The sequence below is a fragment of the Thunnus thynnus genome, chromosome 2 (assembly GCF_963924715.1).
Source record: "Thunnus thynnus chromosome 2, fThuThy2.1, whole genome shotgun sequence".
Lineage (NCBI taxonomy): Eukaryota > Metazoa > Chordata > Actinopteri > Scombriformes > Scombridae > Thunnus > Thunnus thynnus.
This window is the reverse complement of record NC_089518.1, coordinates 39874068-39892551: the sequence shown is the minus strand read 5'-3', so window position 1 is coordinate 39892551 and position 18484 is coordinate 39874068. Positions and strand designations below refer to the sequence as shown.

Below are 18484 nucleotides of genomic sequence, written 5' to 3'. Positions count from 1 at the left end.
TGTGATTATGCTTACTTCAACTATGAGCATAATCATAGCATAGACTATGAGCATTAACATAATCAGAGTATGCTGTTGTACATGGGTTCTGCCTTACTCGCATTGTGCCTTAATTGCATTATAATTGAGTTATTAGTGTGTGTCTTGAAGGTTTTACAATGGGTGCACTCCAAAACCTAACTGGCACAGTGCTGCTTGTGCCGACCTGAACCAAGGGTTCATGTGGCACATAAACAAAATAACTTGTAGAGTACATTTACTCAAGTACTGTACTTCAGTACAGTTTTGAGGTACTTGTACTTTACTTGAGTATTTCCATGTGATGCTACTTTCTACATCTCAGAGGGAAATATTGTACTTTCTACTTCACTACATTTATTTGACAGCTTTAGTTACTTTTCAGATGAAGATTTGACACAATGGATAATATAACAAGCTTTTAAAATACAACACATTGTTAAAGATGAAACCAGTGGTTTCCAACCTTTTTGTCTTTTGACGTCTTACAAAAAGCAGTGTGTAGTCGGGGTCACATTTCACATGTCTATGAGTTGTTAACAGCTCCACCAAATAGTGATTTTTCCCTCTAAACTTCTCACATGCTTTCATTTCAATAAATGTTCAAATGATCCAATATTTCAGCAAAAAAACTGATCTTCACACATCATCAACAGAAACAAAAGGCTTGTGGAGAATGCGGGCATCGATCCCGCTACCTCTCGCATGCTAAGCGAGCGCTCTACCATTTGAGCTAATTCCCCTGTGCTCACATGCTGTAGAGTTCAGTTCACAGTTAGTCCATCAAGGTAAAATGTCTCATCAAATGTGTTTTGTATATTTCTTAAGTCCTATGACTGTTTGTCTACAGCCATGTAGCAGCTCTGTGAGGCTGTCATTATATTTAGGCTCTAGGCAGGATGTATCCACAAAACAAACAGTAACATTAGTGAGATACAGGCCACCTACATACAGCAAAAAAACAAGCTATATCTACCCTCACTGATATGAATAAAATATTAGAAACACTTCTTAGTATAACACAATACAATTCAACAGCAACACAAGTTTCAACTAACACTGAACATTAAATGAAGAACTTTCATGAAGGTAGATTTTATTGCAGGGCTGTTGGGTTAGATTGCATTAGTTTTGTCGATCATTAACTGAAGATAGATCAATGAGATCTGACAGAGGGTGTGACTGAGAGCAGCTTGCATCACAGATAAATGTTAAACCATGCTGAGCAGGAGAGCAGAAAAGGGTTAAAGGTCCTCTGGAGAATGCGGGCATCGATCCCGCTACCTCTCGCATGCTAAGCGAGCGCTCTACCATTTGAGCTAATTCCCCTGCAGAAATAGGCACATGGTGTAGTTTTTCGTTTCCCTCCCTCCCCTCCCTGCTTCTATTTTAGGAAGTGGATTCATGTTTCTGAACTGCAGACAAACTCTGCAGGACTCTGAGCTCACGTCATGTTAAAGAGGCACAAGCCAGAACATCCAGCATCTCCTCTGCTCCTCACTTTCACTAAACTACCGGAACAAGACAAAGATGTCCTCCATCTCCTCGGCTGTTTTCTGTTTTTATTGAACCAAACTGCACATAGTGTCAGAAACATGAATCCACTTTCTGGAAGAGCTTCATGAGGAAGGAGACAAGGGTCCGTTCTGTTCTTCTTCTTCTGTATATTCTCTTCTCCACTTGGAAATCAGATCAGTTAATATTCAACATGCAACACTTTTCCAGACTGATTTAAAAACCCTGAGAGGAAACCTGGATCAGAGTTTTACTGTGAAACACCAGAAACAACGGACGAGGTGGCCGAGTGGTTAAGGCGATGGACTGCTAATCCATTGTGCTCTGCACGCGTGGGTTCGAATCCCATCCTCGTCGTAGTTACTTTAGCCTGATATGCTTAAATGTCAACAAGATATCTGGCTCCCTTACATACATACATTTATACAAATCTAATAATAATAATGAGTTGAATGTTTTCTTCCACACTGACTGAATCACTGATGCTGGTTTATTGAGACATACTGCGTCATAATAATGTTCACTGGAACAATCAGCAAAGTTCTCAGTATGTCCAAAAGTAAGCCGACTAATATTTAAAATGCGGTTTACATATGAAAAGTTTCCAGATTAGTTTGATAAAGATCTATGTCCACACTGAAACATCTGAACAACAAGAAAGCAGCTAAATCTCACCAGTCAATTTATATTAATATAGCCAGATATCACAAATCAAATTTTACAATCTGTACAGCAACAACATCCTCTGTCCTAAAACCCTCAATTCATACAAGAAAAAACTCCCCAAAAAACCCTTTAATGGGAAAAAAATGGAGGTTACTTCTTCATCCTCTTTTCAGTTTGGAAACAATCAAACTGTGATCACAGCACATTCACCACGTCATTGTCCTCATTTCCATGTTTTCTGTTTCTACAGCTACACAATAATAAGAATACACAGAAAAAAGTTCTTTTATATGCTGTGATATTATCAGTGGTGACCTCTCACAGTGATCTTTAACATATCCTTGTTTTAATTCATCCTTAACTAACAGCTGATGCAGCTGTACCTCAGTCATCAGAAACTGAGAAGGACGTTGGTCTCATTTCACTACATACATGTTTCCCTCATTGCTCTTTCCTTACATCTTTCCTCTGCTTCAAACCTCCAGGAGGAGACTGAGACACAAGGAGGCAACAGTGATTATTTGTTTAAAGCTCTGACACACAGATACAGTATCTAGGTTATAGTTCAGCTGCTGCAGGAAGTCTCACTTAGGGTTTTTCCACTGGCGCTTTTCCATTACCAGTTTAAATGCGCTGAGCTGTGCCGAGTTGCGCCCGAGACGGACCATCTCCGGAGTCAGGCCAAAGCACATCCAACCCACGCCCAACCCACGCCCAGCCCACCTCCAAGCGGGCTGCAGTGATGTCTCGCCGAATGCGGCCAACGTCTAATGACCCCCCCCCCCCCATCTCCCCCTTAAACAAGCTTTGTTGCACTGTCACTCATGTCTGTGGAGACCAGAGAGAAAGACGTTTTTAAAAACATCTGTTTGTTCAGCTCTCAGTAATTCTGTAGCTTCTAGTTTAGTTTCTATCCTGTGTTTCTGTTTGTATGTTCAGATATCTACTATATCTTACATCGGAGCTGCTTTAAGTTACTGCAGATGAAAAGATGATTTCTTGCTGCTGCTTCACATTAAAAGCTTTCCACTAACAAACTAACGTAAAGCTTTTATAGTGAAGAACTTAAAGGCGAGAAATGTGTTTATCTATCGTTTTACAAGTGCAACTTTGACCATTAGTCACAGCCGTGATATACAGCCGACTCGAGGCAAGCGCATCATCTTCAAGCAGGTATCCCTGTTGTGATAGAGATGCGCATCCCTGTTGTGCTAGGCTGATGTACTGAGTCACTCTGAGTCAAGCGAAGCCAGCGCATGTGTATGGAAAAGGCCTAACTGTGTTCCTGAATTCAATAACCATCTCCACTGAACACAAGAGAGGGTTAAAAGTCTCTCTGGAGAATGCGGGCATCAATCCCGCTACCTCTCGAATGCTAACGAGCGCTCTACCATTTGAGCTAATTCCCCTGTGATGAAAACACTGCTTTGACTGCCACACAGCAAGTTTATAGTGGAACAACATTCACAGAACATTAAGTGCGGTGTTCAAGACTCAAAATACCTCTAAACATGGAGACTCTTTATCTGGGTCACGTTTTGTTCTTGGGACAGAGGAGGGATATAAAGCTGCTGCAGGCCCTTTGGCAGCAAATAGAGGATCAATCACTAGAAAGTGGATCAATCCAGCGCCGCCTACATTTGAAGATTGGTATGGAATCATTTTTTAAATATATAAAATGGAAATTCTTTGAGGATCCAGAAAGACAAAGTCTACCATAAATAATTGATTAGAATAGAATAAATTGATTAGATTTTTAACTCCAATGTGAGCAGACTTTATATGACTCCACAAACGTTTAATGTTCTTTGCTCTTCTTGATGGGAATAATAAAAAATGTAAGCCGCCTTGGTTCTACTGTATATAATTACATTTGTGATAGAGTGTGAAATGAACATATGTAAGAGCGTTAAAGAGGAAAACTGATGACAGAATGAAGTATGCATATATATATATTATATATAAGGGTTAAAATCTTTCAACCCTTTCAGAGGAGTTTGGTTAAACACTTTTTCATTCTACTTTTTTGTAGAAATATTTTGTGTCTTTAATAATTCAGTGAATTATATCAGTGCTGCCGTGACAAAGCAATGACAGTGGATCAGTGAGGGAGTTATAAGAAGCAGAAATGTGTCCATACCTGTACTCTGCTGTGTTCTGCAGTCTTCAAGCAGGGGGCGTGATGACCCCATGTCAGTGTGAACGTCTGAGTCCTCCTGGGTCTGCAGGGAGGAGGAGGAGATGGTGATGGTGTTCCTGATGTGTCGAGCCTTGCCTATGTACGGACTCTCAGCCACAGAGTCCACAGCGTCGACTTCCTGATGAGACAAACGAGTAAAAACACTTCATATATGTGGTTGTTTGATAATCAAATGTTCCAGCTCCAGTTGGCTAATGTTCACTGCTGCTGTCATTCAGTTTTAACACACACCTACATCACAGGTGTCTGGTTACTAAATATTAATAAACACCTTTCAAACCAATCAGAATCCAGTATTTTAAGTGGTCATGATATAAATAATAATAACAATAGTTTTAAGATTCTACTTTGTTCAGTTTGTCTCTACCTTTCTGCTTTAGAATATAACGACATAAAACAATCAGAAAATAATGTTTATAATGTAAGTAAGTGAGTACATAGAACTTTTTAAAAAACAGTTACAAAGTGCTCCACAAACACACACACATGCAAAATGAAAACAAATCTGTTTCTGTCTGTGCCGTGTTAGATTTTATATTGTAAAGTACACTATTTTGTTAATCTAACTGAAATGAAACGAGACATGAGAACAGGAAGGGAAATAGAATAGACTGCAAATGTGCGGTCACTTTTTGTTTTGCGGTTAGTGTGGAGGACGGATAAAAGGCCAAGATTTGAGGATCGTAGTGGTCAAGAAGTGGAATGAGGAACAAGGAGGTCAGAAATGTAGCAGGGCGACGGCATGGAGTGACTCCTGTTCATACTGGATATTAAAAGATTCTTCAAATGTGCTTTCAATGGAAGTGATGGAGGCCAAAATCCACAGTGTGTCCACACAGTCATTTAAAAGTCTGTGTGAAGCTTCTATTCAGCTTCAGCAGTCTGAGTTAGTCATATCAAGTGGATATCTGACACATTTACAGTCTTTTTAGCATCAAATTCCCTCTTTGTGTTTCCTCGGACAGTGTTTCCCTGTTGAGCTGCAGGTGGAAGTATAGTAACAAAAAGAGGAACTTTGGCACTAAAAAGACTGTAACGTTGAAAGATATCTACTTGATTTGACTCATTTGGACGCTGAAGCTTCATATTAGCTTCAGATTAACTTTGAAATACATTTTTGCACAGAAGGAGGACTGTGGATTTTGTCCTCCATCACTTCCATTGTAAGGTCATTATGAAGGGATCTTCTAATGGTCAGTATGAACAGGAGGAATGATTACAGCGAGAAAAACAGCTTTAATGTTCATTTGGGCTCCTTTGGGTTTAAAGAAGGTGATGTTTGCTGATTGGTCTCTCAGCCAATCACAGCCATGTTACTGGAAGGAAATGTCCAATATTTAAACTCTCAAATATCCATATCGGCCTCGAAATTCTAGTATAGGTGTGGATCTTCTACTGTGACACGTACCACAGGTTTGTGTGTGTGTGGCTGGGATTAAGGTAAGTTTCAGGAAATGAGTGTAAGTAAATGTAAAGTCTTCTGAAGTGATGGATGTGTTTGATGTTTTCTTGTTACCTGTATGATGGGCAGAGGGCTGAGCTTGGCGTCTATCTTGTAGAACGTCAGCTCCTGCTCCAGCTCGTACAGTTTGTGAAAGGCTCGAGTCAACTCGGCCGTCGTCCGCTCCAACTGGATACAAACAGAAAACGCTTTTACTGTGAAACAGCCACAGGAAGTCCTGAGTATGCATTAACAGCAGAAACAGGAGAAAACACACAGCAGCAGTCAGAAATAATCATCTATCTGTTTCTAATAAAGGTTGTGATCAATATCAGTGATTATTATTCACAGCAAATAGTCAGAATATTCAGTGTATTGATCAGACATGCTGAACACTGCAGGTCACACACACACACACACACACACACAGGTCAGGCCTGGCTGTGTGAAGCTACCTGCTGACAAACAGCAGGAGTCTGAGGGTCTGAGGGAGCTAGGGATGATGGGAGATTGAGTTTTAGTGTTTAAGTTCAGAGTACCTGACAGACAGCGCCCAGCAGAGAGACAGGAGGGCGGCGCTAAATGACAAAGTGTGAAGAGAGAAAGAGCAAGAGAGAGAACAGGAAGTAACAGTGAAAGCGGGTTCATGTGTCGGACATAAACTGGATGAGCTGCTGGTTTTTAACAACCTGAGGAGGATTTCACCCAGTTACACCTGCTCGGTTTTCTGAGGTTCAAACAAAATGAAAAACTCTTTGAAACAGTTTTTAGACTTTTACTATATTATAATATTTATCAACATCATATAAAATTTAGAACTGAAATTGTTTGTCAGTTAATGAATTAGTTGGTAAAAAAACACTAAGTGGCAATAATGTTCATAATAGATTAAATATGTAAGTCAAAATACCAAAAATAACTGATGTCAGCTTCTTATCGGTGAATATTTGCTGCTTGTTTTTGTCTTACGAAATTAAACTAAATTTTTGGGGTTTAGATCAGATAAAACAAACAATATAAATATGATATAAAGCCCAAATGTCAACATTAATTGTTTTAATTAATGGAAAAAAAGGCAGCAGAATCATTGATAATAAAAAGAGCTGATTGATCGAAGCGCCTCGCTGTGATGTTTGAGACTCTACCTTCAGCAGAGAGGAAACCACTGAAGGAGAAGAAGAAGAAGAAAACAGGAGAGCTCTGGAAAACAGCTGCAGGAAACACAGAAGAAGAAGAGAGACAGGAGAATGTTAGAGGTCAAGGGTCAAACACAGCTGCTGTCAGGAGGTCAGTGTGTGTGTGTGCGTGTGTGTGTGTGTGTGTGTGTGTGTTACCAGCTGGTTCTTGGTGTGCAGTTCCTGCTCCAGCAGTGTGTGTGTGCGTCGTTGTGTTTCTGTCTGAGCCGTCAGCGTTCGGTTCGTCTCCTCCTGCTGGTGGAGTCGAGTCACTGCAGCCTGCCGCTCCCTCTGCAGCCTGCTCAGCTGTGATTGGCTGCTGTCCACCTGGTGCTGCAGACGCTCCAGCTCCTCTGATGACAAACGACAACACGCCGCTCGTGTCTGTTTCACTCCTACGTCACATATATTTTCCGTTTTCTTGCGTGTTTGTATGACGTGAAACAACGTACCGGCGTGGAAGCGCTGATGGGCGTGTCCTCTTTCCTCTGGTGTGATTGGCTGGTTGTCCAGCCTGTCCAGAGTCCTCAGGTGGTACAGCAGGAAGAGGCGGGAGTGTGGTAGCGAAGAGGCGGGGTTTCCTGACAAAGACAGCTCTGATAGGCTGCTCAGAGAACGCAGTCTGGACACCTCAGACAGCTGCACGCACGCACGCACGCACGCACACACACACACACACACACACACAGATTACTGATCATCAACCATAAAGTCATGCTCTGCTTGCAGCTTCTCTATTGTCTGTTTTAAATCTTTAAACAAATATCTTTGGATTTTAACATTTATACACATTTTTATGAACTTTTGGGGAAACTAATAGACATTTTTCTGACATTTTACACACACACACACACACACACACACACACACACACACACACACACACACACACACACACACAGCCAGCCTGTACTCACTGATGTGATGAGGTTGTGTTGCAGGTGAAGCGTGTGCAGTGAGCGTAGTTTCCTCCCCATCCACACGGGGACGTGGTCGATCCGGTTGTAGGACAAGTTCAGGTGCTGCAGACTGGACATGAGCTCCAGTCCCTCAATCCTCCTACACTCACACACACACACACACACACACACACACATCATGCCAGACTCCTCTCTCTACCCATTTCCTGTCTCTCTACACTTTCAACTTTCTGATGAAGGAAATGACGCCAGAAAAATAATGAAGAAAAAGAAAAAGTGCAGTGATTGGAATGACGAACGCCTGGCTACACCAGTAAATATGTGAATGATGGATACTGGGGATGTAACTGGTAGATTGTGTGTCTCACTGGATGTTGTTGTGGGCCAGCTGCAGCTCTCTCAGCTGTGTCAGAGCGTTCAGTCTCTCCATCCTCTGGATCAGGTTGTGGTTCAAGTTTAAAACCTGCAGACGCTGACAGCTGTGCAGGTTCTCTATAAACTGACACACACACACACACATTCACAGTGACTGATAAAACACACACACTGCACCAGCAGTAATAGTTGCACTAATAATAGTATAGATATAACAGTAGAGGCTTTAACAGTGATAACAGCAGCAGCTCTCACCTTGATGTGTTTTTCTCCAGCTGATGACGACAGATTCAGAGAACGAACCAGAACCAGAGACGAAGAACCAGAGAGCTTCAACAGCAACTCCTCTGTTATATACCTGATACCTGAGGAGGAGGAGGAGGAGGAGGAGGAGGAGAGGAGAGAGGAGAGGAGGAGAGGAGGAGAGGAGGAGAGGAGAGGAGAGGAGAGGAGAGAGGAGAGGAGGAAGAGGAGGAGAGGAGGAGAGAGGAGAGGAGAGGAGAGGAGAGAGGAGAGGAGGAAGAGGAGGAGAGGAGGAGGAGAGGAGGAGGAGAGGAGAGGAGAGATTAGATAAAGATTCATGTGTTCTGATTGGTTCCCTGCAGGGATCAATACGTTCATTGGCTGCAGCCTTCACATGTCCTCAATACTTTTCTCACTCAAACACAAACAAGCAACAAAACATTTGACATGTTTACCTCCTCTGTTCTCCTGAGAGTCTGCACCTCCTCCCGCCTCCCTCTGCTCCTCCATCTCTGGACCAGACAGCTGGACAGATGTGACAGCTGGACAGATGTGACAGCGTGACAGATGTGACAGCGTGACAGATGTGACAGCGTGACAGATGTGACAGCTGGACAGATGTGACAGCGTGACAGATGTGACAGCGTGACAGATGTGACAGCGTGACAGGCTGCTGTAGAAGAAGAACACACCTGTATTTAACGGTCACATCAGTATCTGCTAATAAAGCTGAACCAGGTTTTTTTAAGGTAGGTGTGAACAGGAGGAACTCTGTGGCCGAGGGGTTGAGATGTCGACCATGAAGCACGATGTCACAGGTTCCAGTCTGACTGTGGATCTTTGAGCTGAAACAATTAGTTGATCAACAGAAAATTCTATTTTAAGACTGTTTGCTGCTGCAATTTATGAAATCAGATCAGAGGTTTCTGATTCATATTAATTGTATTTAAATGTGTTCAAACTTCTCACACGTGAACGTCTGCTGGATGTAGCGTCTCACATCTGGACCAATAATAAACACATCAGCTCTAAAGTATAACTGTAACATCTGAAGCAAACTGATGTTCTTCGTGTAATAATGATGTAATATTCGTCCTCACATATCTAATCAACAGATGATTATATGCTGTTTCATCACAAAGTGACTGTAACTGTAACTGTAAACCTAATATTTTGATATTAGATGAATTGTTTTGAATATTTTCTGGTTTCTTTGGTCTCTGTGACAGTAAACTGAATATGTTTGTGTTGAGGACTAAACGAGACAGTAGAGGATGTCGACGTGGACTTTAGGGAACATTGATCCACATTTTTCACCATTTCTGACATTTTTTGGACCAAACAACTAATCGATTTATCAAGAAAATAATCCATAATTATTAGATAATTGATTGATAGTGAAAATAATCGGTATTTGCAGCCCTAATAAACACATTAATGCAGGTTTGTGTTCACTTTCTTTAACCTAGGAGAGATGTCCGTCATGTTCACATTAAATAAAACTGAACAAGACAGTGAGTTTACATCTTTTCTCCACTTGTGTAGTTATTTCAGTAACTATTTACTGACATATTCTGACTCAAACTTTATTTTCACTTTTATGTCTGCTTGAGTTCTTGCTTTCATGAAGTAACAGTACTTTTATTTGAGTGTACAGTAGATTCTTCAACTAATAATTTAACCATATCAAACCCACTCAGGTCACATCATTCACTGTAACAGCAGGTCACTGTGTACTGCTGCTCAGTTTAGCTGCTTATTAAAGGACGAGTTCACAGTTTTTCAAGTGAGTCTTAAACCAACAGTCATCAAATGAACATTAAAGCTGTTTTTCTTGCTGTAATCATTCCTCCTGTTCATACTGACCATTAGAAGATCCCTTCATAACGACCTTACAATGGAAGTGATGGAGGACAAAATCCACAAAAGTTGATCTGAAGCTAATATGAAGCTTCAGCGTCCAAATGAGTTAAATCAAGTAGATATCTTTCAATGTTACAGTCTTTTTAGTGCCAAAGTTCCTCTTTTTGTTACTATACTTCCACCTGCAGCTCAACAGGGAAACACAAAGACTGTAAATGTGTCAGATATCTTCTGAACTCAGACTGCTGAAGCTGAAGAGAAGCTTCACACAGACTTTAAATGATCTTTTAATATCCAGTATGAACAGGAGGAATGATTACAGACACCTGACTGCTGCTTTAACGTGTCCTTTAACACTAGTAGCTGTAGATATAGTGAATAGTTATCGAGTTTAACTAGTCGTCAAGAAGCGAGCCAGCTAACATTAACTTAACTAACCAGTAAACCGTCGTACTGGGCAGACTGGGCTGCTCTCACAGTAACTGAGCTCCTGTCCTCAGTGTGTGTGTGTGTGTGTGTGTGTGTAAATAAGTTAAATGTTATCTGATAGTTAGCTTTAGCCTGGCTAGCATGTCAGTCTCTGGTCACCATAGCAACCCGACGCCTTCAACTCGCGGTAACTTTAAAAGTCAGCTGGTGAACCGACACTAACTGGTCAAACTGGGCTCATCGCCGCCGGTGATGGAGACGTGACAACCTGACTGGTTGTTTTTCGGTACCGTTACCTCGTCCCGGTGCGCTGACGGCGGCCGGCTGGGTTAGTTAATCCTCCGTCTCCATGGAAACCCGCGGATACAAAGCGGTTTAAGTAACGTTAGCTGTCGTCAAGTAAACAAAAAACACGTTTGTCACTTGAAAACACGACAAACGTTTATTGAACAGCAGCACAGAGAAACCGAAACAATGACGTTTCCAGAACAATCCTTCAAACGACAGTTTACTGTGCAGGTGGGCTGATGCGTTCAGGGCTCCCTCACAAGCTCGTATTTTTTAACTATACACTAACACAAGCAGTTAGCCTTGGGTTATCTATCAGCTACCCGGTGGCTCTTTGAATAAAGAACATAACGGATATCAACTCTCTTTTATTCATAATATATAATCCTTGGATTGTTCTTAAAAGTATCGCGTTTTATGGATCGATCACATCCATGTTTAGCGATCGCTTAACTGATAGTTATCATATGTCCGACAGCACCTGAAGGCAGCAAGGAAAGTATAGTTTCTGGTTCGTCAAAGTTACTTTTTCTCCTTTTCCTATTTAATTCAATTCAATTTATAATCTTATTTCATAATTATGACTTACTATCTCATAATTAGGAGAAAATATCTCGCAATAATCTTTTGTCGTAATTATGAGATACTTAAGTCATAATTAGTCAAGTTATAATAACCTCCAATAGATTATCCTTTTCTCTGGTGAATGCAATGCACTTCTGTACGCAGTTATGGAGTCATTTGTAGTTATATCACAATTATGAGGCAGTGAAATAAACCTGTGTGACTTTTAAGTTGTTCATATTTATTGTTTCTTCCACTTGAAAAGTAAAACGTTGTCAGGAATTTAAAAATAGTCCGATTCCCCCAGTCCCACCCCCAGAACATGTTGACACCAATAAAACCCCAACTTTTTATAAAAATCACTTGGATTTTCATATTTTAAATACATTCTATTTCTTAACATAAAAGCTCACCTGCTGTTTCAAAACAGTCAATTTACACACAATGAGTCTAACATATATTAGAATCAGAATGTAAAAAATATTTAGTTTTAATTGTAGAATCTTAAGTCCAAAAACCCCCAAATTCTTATAAAAACAAGAAAACAAAGTCTTGACCTCTGTGTGCTCAGTGGAGTCAAATCAAGCTCAGCTTGATGTAAACTTAAAAAAACAAATCATACATTTAATTGTGTTGCAGGTTTCACTTTTTAAATTCTGTTTTTCATTCACTTCACACACATTTATGAAATGTTGTGTACAGCTTGATTAAAGCCCATACAGAGCTTTGAAAAAACAAAGTAAAAAGAAAACCTGTCTGAAAAAGTCTGAAGTCTTCATCACTCTGACAAATTCAACAAATATGCTTCATGTTTCTTCAGGTTTCTGTAGCATTAAGATTTCCCTTAAATGGAAGAAAGTCCACAGATCCTTTACTGCAGTAAAAATACCAGTACAGCAAAGTAAAAATACTCCATTAGAAGTAAAAGTCCTGCATGAAAAATCCTACTACAGTAAAAGTACATAAGTATTATGAGCTTGATGTAGTTAAAGTATTGCAGTAAAAGTACATAAGTATTATGAGCTTGATGTAGTTAAAGTATTGCAGTAAAAGTACATAAGTATTATGAGCTTGATGTAGTTCAAGTATTGCAGTAAAAGTACATAAGTATTATGAGCTTGATGTAGTTCAAGTATTGCAGTAAAAGTAGTGGTTTGGTCCCTCTGACTGATATATTATTATATATGACATCATTAGATTATTAATAGTGAAGCATCAGTGTTAGAGCAGCATGTTACTGTTGTAGCTGCTGGAGGTGGAGCTAGTTTACACTACTTTATATACAGTTAGCTAGTTTAGTCCAGTGGTTCCCAACCTAGGGGTCGGGCCCCTCCAAAGGGTCAGCAGATAAATCTGAGGGGTGGTGAGATGATTAATGGGAGAGGAAAGAAGAAAAAACAAAGTTCTGATACACAAATCTGTTTTCAGTTTTTGGACTTTTTCTCTAATCTTTGATTTTTGCTGAAATATTGGATCATTTGAACATTTATTGAAATGAAAGCATGTGAGAAGTTTAGAGGGAAAAATCACTATTTGGTGGAGCTGTTAACAACTCATAGACATGTGAAATGTGACCCCGACTACACACTGCTTTTTGTAAGACGTCAAAAGACAAAAAGGTTGGAAACCACTGGTTTCATCTTTAACAATGTGTTGTATTTTAAAAGCTTGATATATTATCCATTGTGTCAAATCTTCATCTGAAAAGTAACTAAAGCTGTCAAATAAATGTAGTGGAGTAGAAAGTACAATATTTCCCTCTGAAATGTGGAGTTTTATTATGTATCAGAGGACACAGGTTTTATTTGACCTTTATTGGCAGATCATAAAATTATGGCACAATTTGGAAAAAGGGGAAATAACATTTACATTTAAACAGCGAGCTAATAAAATGTCCAAACAAACATAAAGCAGTGTTTCCTCATTGTTAAATTTAAACTGTGGGCTGTTGCAGAGTTAGGATGCGTCAGGGCAGCCGGATAACTGCAGCTCCAGAGCGAACTCGTCCAGCACGGAAATGTGGTCTAAACAATCAGGAGAACTACAGTCTGTCGGCAACAGCTCCACCACGGCCTCCGAGTCCAGAGGAAAACGATATCTATGAAACACAAACACGATGCGACAGGTCAGAGTCAAACCCAGCAGGAAGAACATGTAAGAGAGCTGCAGAAAGACACTGACTTTACGCTTCGACCCAGTGTGACCTCTGACCCGCTGGATCCCATCACCAGGTACTGCTTGTTCTGCTGGACGTCCACGGAGCTGCAGGTGATCTTTTTTACCAGCTCCACCTCCGTACCTGTAGTCACCGCGTCAAACGCTGCGAAAGATGAGACGACAGAAGGAGATTTAACACGATGTGAAGTCAAAGCTGCATTAACTGATGTTTAGTCTCCATCAGAAACAAGCAGTGAGCGTTAACTCTGACACATCAGCAGCTTTTAAGTTGACATGTTGAACTTGTTACCAATATGGAGCAACATTATCATTCATGTGGAGTCCAATATTCACTCCCTTTTAGCTGTTTCTGCTCTCTACCAACTCCTGAGGGAAATATCTGGCTCTTTAGCTGCTAAATGTTCCTCTATGTTCACCAGCTAGTTAGCTAACAACAAGCTAACTGTGTCTGTTAGACGCTATGAGACGCTGAGAGTGAACCAGAACAGTGAAGTTGCAGCCGGACAGATAAACAATGAGCTGAAACTCACTATAAAGCTCCGTAAAGCTCCTGTAGCTTCATAACCAACATGTTACTACATAGATCAGACTGAGGAGGAGAGAAATATATGTTATAGAGGCTTTAAGGAAATTTAATGTAATAAAATGTGATCTAATGTGATGTAATATAACATAAAATGTAGTAAAATGTGCGAGATAACAGTAATCAAACACGTCTCACCTTTATCTGTGTTCTTCAGGACTTCAGCTACGGTGGCTGTGAAGGTCGTAAAGTCTCCTTCTGCTGTTATTGACTTCACGTTCACCCTATAGGCTGCATGTGAAAACACAGAAGCTTCAGGTTGATAAAACCTCATCAGAATGATGCTAATAACATGTAATAACATCAATAACAAAACATCCAGAAGTTCCTCAGCAGCATGTTCACTCCATGTGTTTAGATAAGGACACTGGTTTCCCATAAACCCCGGCGGTTAGTTTACTTTATGACACACAACATTTCAAAGATATTATATTGTATTTAGAAAAGAACTCAGATAAGATTATAGAACATGTAGTCAATTTTATCACTTTATTTTATTATTGTTATTCTTTTAAAAAGCCTTTCTACAGTTAACCTTTATTAAATATGATTTGGACCAATTCAGTTCATTATTTTCTATTTTTCATTTTTCTCTAATATCAACTAAATTCTTACATATTTATCAACCTTTTTCTGTCTTTATTCTTCTTTTATTGTTATTATTATTGTTGTGTTTATGTTTAATTATTATATATATATATATATATATAATTTGTCTATTTTGTCTTTTTTTTCTATGAACGACATTATCCAGTTGCACTATGGGAAATGTAGGATCCAGTGTTTTTGTAGTTTGACCCGTACTAGACACTAAAACTCAGGACATCTGCACCTGCTGCTCACATTTGGACCATTATTCTTGTTTTTCTGTCTCTTGCGAGGTGTGATCTGATGGAGATGACGGACTGAATGACTGAACGACTAAAAGATTAAATGACTAAATGACTAAATGACTAAATGACCACAGTTCTGCTTTAGTATTTGAATTTTCTTCTCACCATATTTGATGTTAGGCTTGCAGGTCTCCTCGGTGCGTTTGTCTATTGTCAGAGTCAAGTCGAGTTTTCCTCTGTAGGCGGCACACGCAGCTGAATAACAACACGCAGACAAAACAAAAAACTTTATTAACATACAACATATTTAACACATGATGTGAGTGACAGCTGATCTCAGCCAATCAGAGGCAGACGTTACCTGTCATGCACTGACACTGGTCACCCACACAGAGGCGCTGCAGCTTCTGCTCCTGGTAGGAGAACTGCTTGGTGCACATACTTCCTGGAAGAGAAAAGATTTATAATTTCACCAAATTTAAAGAAAACTAAATCCAGTGTTTTAGATGAACCATCTTGTTTCTCCAGTACTGAGATAAGTCCAGGATGTGAAAGTTCATCCATGCTGGTGGCAGTGTTGGTCCGTTGGTTCAGACTAGTGATGAAGAAACAAAGCTGTCTGAAGATCTGAATCAAAGTGTTGAAAATGGTTCACTGCTTCTGTTTCTGCTGAGCAACTATTGCTGTTGCACCTGTAAGGATTCAATCTGAGACTGAGATGAAACAGTTAGTCAGTTTTCATTATTGTTATTTTGTTCAATAAAGTCTTTACTTTGAAAACAGACTTTTAAACAGAGTCAACAGCTCTGTTTTTAGATATCCGAACCAGTGTGACCCCTCTCTGATACGACTGTGACGTAACGAGGCCTCGTTCGGGTCGGTCACATGACTTTTGGTGTGGTGAAGCGATGCATTGAAACATCTTGCTGTGATACTTATGCTTTTAAAAAAGTCGATACTGTGTCAACATCAGTTCAGACTGAAATATCTATTAGATGAAATAAGTTTCACATGTTCATGTTCCCCTCAGGTTGAATCTTTATGACTTTGATCCTCTGACTTCACATCTAGCGCCATCAACTGGTCAAAAATACCAAATACCTGCAACACTAATGACATTCCCATCAGCCTCAGCTTTACTTTGTGTTTAGTGCTAATTAGCAAATGTTAACATGTAGAGAATATGGTAAATATTATATCTGCTAAACATCAACATGTTAGCATGCTGAGGTTCACATTCAGACTCACAGAGCTGCCAGCACGGCTGCAGACTCTCAGTCTGGTTTCTGCTCAGTATTTTGTACATTTTAAACTTGTAACAGCTCTTTTCACTTAGAATATATTTTACATATTTTTATTGTAAATTCCTATTTTATATTATTCATGATTACTTGATTTTTGTGTATGTTTTGACACAACACTGAGGCAAATTCCTTGTATGTGAAACTGACTCTGATTCTGTTTAGATGGAGCGACGCTAGCAGTTTCCCCCTGCTTCCAGTCTTTGTGCTAAGCTACGCTAACCATCGCGTCCCAGTCTCTGAAACATGTGACTCTGCTAACAAGAGGAAGCATCTACACATTATGAGATGGTACATTTTGACTTACTAGGTCATAATTTTGACTCAGTAATAAAACATTTTACCTTGCGTCTCTTTAAATGAACTAAAAAGTAAACATTTTGATTTAGTGGTGTCTTATTACGACTTATATAGTCCAGATTTAAAAAGTCATGTATTGAGTTAGTGTCTCTTGATTTAAAATGTCACAACTTTGACTTAGTAAGTCATAATTTAGTTTTATCATGTGTACTTTTATTGATTTGTCATCCCTAACTTTTTATCAGTTATCATATTGTGCTGGCATTACTTGTCTTCCATACATCAGAGATGTTGTCCATAACTGACTGACCACAGTTCCTCCTTTCATCTCATCATGTGGGACAAAAACAAAGTCCACAAATCAAAAAGCCAGTTTTCAGATGTTTTCACTCCGATGTTTCCAGAAGCTTCTCTGATCACGCGAACACACTGCAGGCTTAAGACTACAAACAGACCTGATAAAGACTACAAGCCCCAGGATGCACAGCAGGCTCTGTCTCTCACCTTTGTCCTGAGGCTCAAAGACGCTGAACAGGGACTCGCTGACTCCGCCCACCCTGAACCCGGTCCGGGTCCGGAAACCGACACACAGGAAGTTATCAGAGGGAACCTAGCAACCAGACAGGAAGTTATCAGAGGGAACCTAGCAACCAGACAGGAAGTTATCAGAGGGAACCTAGCAACCAGACAGGAAGTTATCAGGTGAGATTTAAAAATTTTTACATGACTTGACTTTCTGTTTAAGGATTGTGTCTAAATCAATAAATCAAACCAAATCCACATTATCCAAAGATTCTCAATGCAAAGTTTTTTGGTGGATAGTCGATTCTCAGATGTCAGAGTGTCCTTGAACACACTAAGAAGTCTTTAAAGGACTCGAGTGTGTGTTAAAGCAGCAGTCAGGTGTCTGTAATCATTCCTCCTGTTCATACTGGATATTAAAAGATCCTTCAAATGTGCTTTAATGGAAGTGATGGAGGCCAAAATCTTTGGCATCAAATTCCCTCTTTGTGTTTCCTCGGACAGTGTTTCCCTGTTGAGCTGCAGGTGGAAGTATAGTAACAAAAAGAGGGACTTTGGCACTAAAAAGACTGTAACGTTGAAAGATATCTACTTGATTTGACTCATTTGGACGCTGAAGCTTCATATTAGCTTCAGAAGGAGGACTGTGGATTTTGTCCTCCATCACTTCCATTGTAAGGTCATTATGAAGGGATCTTCTAATGGTCAGTATGAACAGGAGGAATGATTACAGCAGCTTTAATGTTCATTTGGGTTTCTGACTGTTGGTTTAAGACTCACCTGAATAATTGTGAACTTGTCCTTTAATGTCTGGAGCAACCTTCATCAAAGTTCAAGTCAAGTTCAAGAAAAAACAGACAAATGATGAAGATTCCTGTATCTTTATGAAACTTTGAGGACTAAAGCAATTCAGTGTCAGTGTTTTTTTTATGTCCTAATTGTTTCTGTAGGGTTTGTGGTGTTTGTGGTGTTTCTGTGACTCACGCTGTCCATCTGGATGATCACAGTCGTTCCTTTCTGCTCAAAGTGGGAGATCAGCGGCGGCATCGTATCTCTGAACTGCAGAACAT

General features: G+C 40.0%; 2 protein-coding genes and 3 non-coding genes across 8 annotated transcripts in view; 1 reads left to right on the top strand and 4 right to left on the bottom strand.

Moving 5' to 3' along the window:
- The window catches only part of cntrl (centriolin), a 95992-nt gene extending 84668 nt beyond the window's left edge, over positions 1-11324 (bottom strand). Inside the window, exons 1-10 of one of the 3 annotated variants that reach the window (XM_067574660.1) lie at positions 11142-11323; positions 9246-9398; positions 9009-9078; positions 8566-8675; positions 8304-8434; positions 7933-8074; positions 7468-7654; positions 7175-7368; positions 5916-6029; positions 4340-4517 (exon numbers count right to left, since the gene is read on the bottom strand). In XM_067574660.1, coding sequence (XP_067430761.1) covers positions 4340-4517; positions 5916-6029; positions 7175-7368; positions 7468-7654; positions 7933-8074; positions 8304-8434; positions 8566-8675; positions 9009-9063 — 1111 coding nt within the window. In that variant the 5' untranslated portion in view covers positions 9064-9078; positions 9246-9398; positions 11142-11323. The other 2 variants (XM_067574669.1, XM_067574652.1) reach the window with 2 other exon arrangements.
- Positions 689-761, bottom strand: trnaa-agc (transfer RNA alanine (anticodon AGC)). Its single transcript has one exon. It is a non-coding gene; the product is annotated as a tRNA-Ala (tRNA).
- On the bottom strand, positions 1275-1347 carry trnaa-agc (transfer RNA alanine (anticodon AGC)). The gene has a single exon. It is a non-coding gene; the product is annotated as a tRNA-Ala (tRNA).
- Positions 1809-1890, top strand: trnas-gcu (transfer RNA serine (anticodon GCU)). Its single transcript has one exon. It is a non-coding gene; the product is annotated as a tRNA-Ser (tRNA).
- A 2172-nt stretch (positions 11325-13496) lies between the features above and the next one.
- Positions 13497-18484, bottom strand: part of c5 (complement component 5) — a 40542-nt gene continuing 35554 nt past the window's right edge. Inside the window, exons 36-42 of one of the 2 annotated variants that reach the window (XM_067574622.1) lie at positions 18399-18473; positions 17397-17502; positions 15653-15736; positions 15457-15546; positions 14597-14689; positions 13879-14017; positions 13497-13795 (exon numbers count right to left, since the gene is read on the bottom strand). In XM_067574622.1, coding sequence (XP_067430723.1) covers positions 13654-13795; positions 13879-14017; positions 14597-14689; positions 15457-15546; positions 15653-15736; positions 17397-17502; positions 18399-18473 — 729 coding nt within the window. In that variant the 3' untranslated portion in view covers positions 13497-13653. Of the gene's footprint in view, positions 13796-13878; positions 14018-14596; positions 14690-15456; positions 15547-15652; positions 15737-17396; positions 17503-17523; positions 17569-18398; positions 18474-18484 lie in introns of those variants that run through there. The other variant, XM_067574630.1, reaches the window with a different exon arrangement.